This window comes from Microtus ochrogaster, linkage group LG2 (genome assembly GCF_000317375.1).
Source record: "Microtus ochrogaster isolate Prairie Vole_2 linkage group LG2, MicOch1.0, whole genome shotgun sequence".
Lineage (NCBI taxonomy): Eukaryota > Metazoa > Chordata > Mammalia > Rodentia > Cricetidae > Microtus > Microtus ochrogaster.
Genome location: NC_022028.1, coordinates 47,731,109 through 47,737,629, shown reverse-complemented (window position 1 = coordinate 47,737,629; position 6,521 = coordinate 47,731,109). Strand labels below are relative to the sequence as shown.

General features: G+C 51.3%; 2 protein-coding genes across 2 annotated transcripts in view; both read right to left on the bottom strand.

Annotated features, from left to right (window-relative positions):
- The window catches only part of Tspear (thrombospondin type laminin G domain and EAR repeats), a 155,505-nt gene that overhangs the window by 70,100 nt on the left and 78,884 nt on the right, over nucleotides 1-6,521 (bottom strand). The window lies entirely within an intron of this gene.
- On the bottom strand, nucleotides 4,260-5,024 carry LOC101998248 (keratin-associated protein 10-11-like). Its single transcript, XM_026785597.1, has 2 exons — nucleotides 4,928-5,024; nucleotides 4,260-4,858 (listed from the first exon to the last, which is right to left on the bottom strand). The coding sequence occupies exons 1-2, from the start codon at nucleotides 5,022-5,024 to the stop codon at nucleotides 4,260-4,262; spliced, it is 696 nt and encodes a 231-aa protein (XP_026641398.1).

Genomic DNA, 6,521 nt, shown 5'->3' with positions numbered 1-6,521 from the left:
TTTTTTTTGGTTTTTCGAGACAGGGTTTCTCTGTGGCTTTGGAGCCTGTCCTGGAATTAGCTCTTGTAGACCAGGTTGGTCTCGAACTCACAGAGATCCGCCTGCCTCTGCCTCCCAAGTGCTGGGATTAAAGGCCTGCGCCACCATCGCCGGGCCTCATGTTTCGTTTTGTAACATTTTGAGTCAGTTTTTGATGTCCCGAATTGTTACAACTCCTTGTGGATACTTCCCTTTGTCCACTGGGTCTCTTCAACCAGCACCCTGCTGAGCACACACCGGAGGGATACTGCTGGATTCCAGCCAGTATGCGGTTTCCTGTTATGCCTCACACAACAACAGCTCAGTAGACTTGGTGTCAAAGAATGGAAGTTCTTTGATACTGTCTTTTTCAGGTTTGGTTGGCCACGCTGGGTCACCTATGAACCCCAGAGGTTTTAAAACCAGCCCATCAAATCTGACAGGATCTTGACTGAGGTTTCATTAAACCCACAGATCGCTTAGAGAGGATCAGACATTTGACATTGTGCCTTTGGGTTAATGAACATACTATATACCATACAGATCAGGCAGTGGTGGCACATACCTTTAATCCCAGTGGCTCACTAGTTTGCCATAGACACCTGGGCGGTAGTGGTGCACACCTTTAATCCCAGCACTAGAGAGGAATCTAAGACGGGAGGAGACAGCTCTCGGATAGTCTCATTCTGAGGATTTGTGGAGAAGGGTCGTCATTTCAGTCTGAGGTCGAGGTTAAGAGCCAGTGGATGGCTGCTTTGCTTTCCTGGTCTTCAGGCTGAATCCCAACACCTGTCTCTGGGTTTTTATTATTCGTGCTGCACCTGGGTGAGAAGGCAATGCACCACCATACCCCACGAGCTCCTACACTTGGCTGCAATTATCTAGAAATAATGAAGTGAGCTGTGTACGTGTCATCCTCTCTTGTTCTCATGCACAGTGAGATTGGTGCCATTTCTCCCAGAAAGGAAGAGAATCTGATTGGGAGGCGTCTTAGAATCAGAGTTTGCTTTGTCATGTGTTTTTAGTTAAGACTTTAATCCCTTTGTCTGCTCCAGGGCTGCTCTGACCTTTTGTTTTTCTCGTGTTAATTTCACACTCTCGCTTTCCAATCCTGGGTTGTTTCCTTTACACTGCTGGGTGTGTCTGTGTGAGGCCATTGCCTTCTGGAGTGTCCCTTTAACGTCCGCTGACTCTGGGGTGATGACCCTTTTCATTCCTAATATGGGTCATTTACTTCTTCCTCTTTCTTGACCAGTAAAACCAACTAGAAATGTCCATTTTGCCGTCCCCAAATGCAAGAGCCTGGTCTTGGCTGTTTCCTCCTGAGCTGCCTATTCCCACTGCTCACAGCCTGCACGTAACTAGTTATTTGGAGCTTCGCTTGTGCCCCATCTCTAGGTCTGAGTCAAAGCACAGACTCCGGGCCTCCCTTGTTTACCAAGAAGAATCACAGAACACTGCTCCCTAGGTGTTGTGTTAGCTTGATTTCATTTTCGTTTTGTTGAAAATACACCCTAATTCCCATGGTGATTTGTATCTTTGGTCCGTGGGCTACTTTTACACACTCTCTCTAATTTCCACATGCTCGCAGTCTTCCAGAGCACAGGCGACTCCTCGCTCTGCTGAGGTCTGGACATAGTCTGGATTTCAGTCCTTGTGATGTGCCATGGCTCACAGGGCTGAGAAGGTGGCTTATTTTGGTGTGTGTTCACATAGCTTAAACAAAGCTTCCCACTGTGGTCGGACGGAACGCTTCTTAGATGTCAGTTGACAGGTGGGTGTCTGGAAGTGCTTTAAGTTTCCTGTGTTCTCATCGATGTGATTTCAAATTTGGAAAACTGGTTGGCACTTTCTCTTTGTTCCACTCCCAGGCCCAGCCTTTCCCCTCATACTATGGTTTCCTATGTGTCAGGCTGCTCAGTACTGTGCCCAGACTCCCACTCTGCCCTTGCCTGCAACTCTGGCTCTGTGGACCCCTTTAGACGCTTCTCGACATCCCTTTCTTTGGAGAACTTCATTTGCAGGTTCTTTGATCATTTCGAGTTTTTATTGCTGCTCTTCAGGTTTTCAGCTCTTGGTGTCTGTTTTGTTTCAGGCTCCCCTCACCACAGCCTGGCTTTTGGTCTGGTCCTCACACATCACTAATGCCATGATTTTACTCTCCACTAATCTCACTGGTTCTGCCGTCCTGGACTTCTTCCCATCCACCGCTTCCATCCTGAACTGTGCTGGCCTCTTCTCCAGATTATTTCCCACCATGGTCTGAGCATATGGCTCTGTTTCATGGGCTCCCCCTCGCCCCACTGAAGGGTGTTGTCTCCTTCCTGGGGACACACTCCTGTGAGCCAGCTCTATCTTCTCATGGGTCCCTGTTGGTGACATTCTGGTGGGGGTTGACCCACAGAGCTTGTGCTTGAGGGCAAGGTCAACACCTAGACTAGGACGAGCTGCTCCTCCGGGTAGAGCTAACGCTTTCGGTCCTGGGATAGGCCCTCTGCTCTGACAAATGTCTACAGCCGGTGGTAAGCCTGGGCAGCTGCTCTCATTGACAGTGCCCATGTACTACTGCCCAGCTGCAGGACATGGAGCACTCCACAGTGCATCAAGCCCCTACTCCCCTGCACTTCACCCACCATGCCCATCCAGCTAGAGCCCCCTGAGCTCTGGTATCACCTTTCCAGCTCGAGAAAGTCACCTGCACTGGGAGTCAGCTGTACACAGACGATGTGGGCTGACTCAGCGTTCCCTTCCTGTGGATCACTGGTCTCTTTGGGTTCATGGTTTTGGAGGTGTCAGTCCATAATGGGCTAGCCTGTGGTCAGGAGAAGAGCATGAAGTGGGGGAGGCCTCTAACCTCCTGTGTGGAAGGAAAGAGACGAAACCACTACCATTCTGCCACAAGCTTGCCAAGACCCTAGATGGCAGATCTCTCTCCATGCTACCGCTACAGACTGCTGTCTCCCAGAGCAGGCAGAACGCAGGCCTCTGGGGACCACAGCCACACCAGGCACTGTCCCCTCTGCTGCCGCTGACCGTCTGGGACTCTAGAGAGTAGCCTCACTGAATGAAGCACTGAAGAGAAAGTTTCATTCCATGAGAGCCAGTCTCCACATTCTTGGACCTCGGGCAATGGCTGCCTGAGGAGGTGGCCTGCTAGGGTGGGACAGTGTCCCCCCATGTCCATAGCAATTTCTTTCCACTTGTGTGGCCTTCAACAAACATATTACCACTTAGACTAGGGTGGTGTTCTCTCCTCAGGGACAGCGAAGCCAGGTTTAGGAGCTGTTTTTAATCTGGTCCCAAGCTGGGAGCCACACACTGAGCTTGTGGCTGGTTGACAGGCACATGGACACCTACTGCCAAGACATCTCTGCCTATCCCAGAGCTAGAACTTCAACATGGGACATTGCTTCCCACTCTCACCCTCTGCAAGCTGAGTTCACTGGATGGTCACTGGCGTAGAGTCAGGACCATCCCGGCATGCCAACGCATCCTCATCCGAAACAAGATTGTAGATAAGTAAAGCCATAGCAGACTTTTCAGTGTGCCTGGCCCGTATGCTCCATTGCAGTGTGTTATCAGTGTGCTCCACCCCAGTGTGTTTACTCTCCAATCAGCCTGTGTCCTACAACACACTGGAGGTCTCTGCATTTAGAGCCAAGTGACGTCTAGAAGTAGGGACATGTCTGCTCACAAGGCTAATGGCCCAGACCTGATTCCAGATGCCAGCATACACTGGCACCACTGAACAGGGGACAGTGGCAGGACCACAGGCCAGCTGGGGTAGCACTTGGCAAACTCTCGGGGAGGAGGTACCTAAGCTGCCCTGGGTAGCATGGGGCATGGAAGTACCTGTTCAGGTTTGATTGGCACCATACAGAGGAGGAGCCATTACATAGCAAGGTGGACAGGGGGAACTGTCCCCTGAACTAGCACAGAGAGGCTCTAAAGCACAGCAGATAGAGGATGCCAAGGAGGAACCATGTGACGCCAAAGAGGGCTATGGGAGTTCAGTTATAACAAGTTCAGTTAGGGTTTTTATTGCTCAGAAGGCCCAGCATATTCAGAAAAGGGGCAGTCATAATGAGGAGAGATTGGTTGGCCCAGAAAGGGCAGAGGCAGAGAGAGGAGGCCACTGCCATGATCTGCCCTGGTGCATAGAACATGCAGTATTCTTCTGTGAGCTCTGGTTCCTTGGCACTCACTGAAGACACAGGAAATGCTCTCCGTGGGGGGACAGATTAGCAGCAGCTGGACTTCTGGCCTGAGGAGAGGCCACAGCAGGCCTGGCTGGAGCAGGCAGGGCTGCAGATCAGGGACATGTTGGAGCAGGGCTTGCAGCAGCTGGGCTGGCAAGACAAGGCACAGCAGGAGGAGCTGGGCACACAGCAGGCAGGTCTGCACACAGGGCGGCAGAGCAGAGACACGCTGGAGCAGGGCTTGCAGCAGACAGGCTTGCAGCAGACAGGCACACAGCAGGATGACTGGCAGTATGAGGGCTGGCAGCTAGACTGCTGGCAGCATGAGGAGGATCCAGAGCAGATGGGTGTGCAGCAGATGGGCTTGCAGCACAGGGTCATGCAACAGGATGGCTGGCAAGGAGAGCAGGTGCCGCAAGCTGGCTGGCAGCTAGACTGCTGGCAGCATGAGGAGCCAGAACAGATGGGTGTACAGCAGACAGGCTTGCAGCAGACAGGCATACAACAGAAAGATTGGCAGCATGAGGGCTGGCAGCTAGACTGCTGGCAGCATGAGGGTTCACAGGAGCTAGCACAGACAGATTGGCAGCAGGGGCTGGACCCACAGCTCACTGGGGTGCAGACAAGGGTAATACAAGATGCTGGGGCACAGCAGCTGAACTGGCAGCAGCTAGGTTGGCAGCAGCTGGGCTGGCAGCAGCTGGGGGCACAGCAGCTAGGCTCACAGCAGCTCTCTGGGCAGTCATCCACCTGCCAGGAGGAGTTGGTGCAAGCATCAGAGCAGACAGACATGGTGGAGGTGGCCATGGTGGGGTTGGCTGGAGGAGGGTGAGGTGTGAGTGAGTGAGTGAGTGAGTGAGTGAGTGAGTGTGTGTGTGAGAGAGAGGTGCTGAGCCCTCAGCTTTTATTTGCCTTCGTGGCCCTAGCCTTCCTTGTTTGGTGACCCCGCAGTCTCATTAACACTGTTCCTTGTTTAGCTGTGAGCTGCCACTCACCTGGTAAACATCCCCAGTATAAACAAAACTGCTGGTCTTTCCCATCTGTGTGGCACCACACCGAGATGTCCAGAACACATATTTGCTAAGAGGCTAAGTGGCTGTGTAGGAAACTCCCCACATTCCACTCCCTGGACATTACCAGAAATAGCCATGGGCTCCCCCTGGAGACTCATTTGTCTGAGGGGCTGAGCTTAGGAAGCACAACAAGAGGGTCCTACTTGCAGAAACTCTGTGGATGTTTCCAGAATCAGTTCTCAGTGCAGAAAGTCTCTGAGGGTCAGCACGGAGTGTGTACAAAACCAAAAGTGATGCCGTCCAAGTCACAGTGACAGATTGTGGCTGGGGGTTGCCTGTCCCTACCCCTGTGTTCATGTGCAGGGTGTTCTCTGCCTTGTCATGTGGTGGGCCATGCCCATAGCCAGGGCTAGCATGTGGCGGCTGCAGTAAAGGAGCTGGTGTCTTGGGGGAGCTTTCCATGCATAGAAGAAGCCACACCTCACAACCTGTCCATAGACAGGACTGCCTAAAGATGAAGCTCCACAAAGAGAAACTGAGGCGCTCGGTTTTAAATGTCTCAGTGGCCACATGAATGGGAAGGGGATCTGCCCAATGAGGGAGTGCTTTGGTACAGCTCTGCCTAACCAGGTTCTGTTGTCACAGATCCCCAACAAACATGCTGTGAGGCAAATGTGTGTTATTTTGAATCACACCAAACAGGGGATGCACATATGGACCAATCTAGAATGCTCATGAGCTTTAAATGAGAAAATCTTTGCAAAGTCACAGAAAAAGAACTTCCTGAATTAAGATTTAAAAACATGTGGTGGGTCAGGTTTTGTACAGTTTGTGTTGTTAAACTATAGACACGGGGACGCTTTTATGTGCACACATACATATTATATGCAATATTTGTCCACAGATGGATAGATAGATGATAAATCTTGGATGAACAGGAAGATGGATAAGTAAATAAATGAATGGATGGATGCGTGAGTGGGTCGATGAATGAGCAAGTAGATGGTTGGGCTGGGACATGGGTGAGTAGATGGATGGACAGATGGTCAGACGGACGGACAGAGGGAAGGAGGGAGGGAGGGAGGGATGGATATGTTTGTGGATAGATAAATGGGTGGGTGGGTGAATGAGTAGGTTAGTGGATGGATGAGTGTGTTAGTGGATGGATGAGTGTGTTAGTGGGTGGATGAGTGTATTAGTGGATGGATGAGTGTGTTAGTGGATGGATGAGTGTGTTAGTGGATGGATGAGTGTGTTAGTGGATGGATGAGTGTGTTAGGGGATGGATGAG

Excerpts from the sequence above, each read along its gene's own strand:
- LOC101998248 (XM_026785597.1), bottom strand. The coding sequence starts at position 5,024 with ATGGCCACCTCCACCATGTCTGTCTGCTCTGATGCTTGCACCAACTCC. Across the intron at positions 4,859-4,927 it reads CTGCTGTGAGCCTAGCTGCT|CATCTTGTATTACCCTTGTC; the intron begins GTGCCCCCAGCT and ends GCTGTGCCCCAG.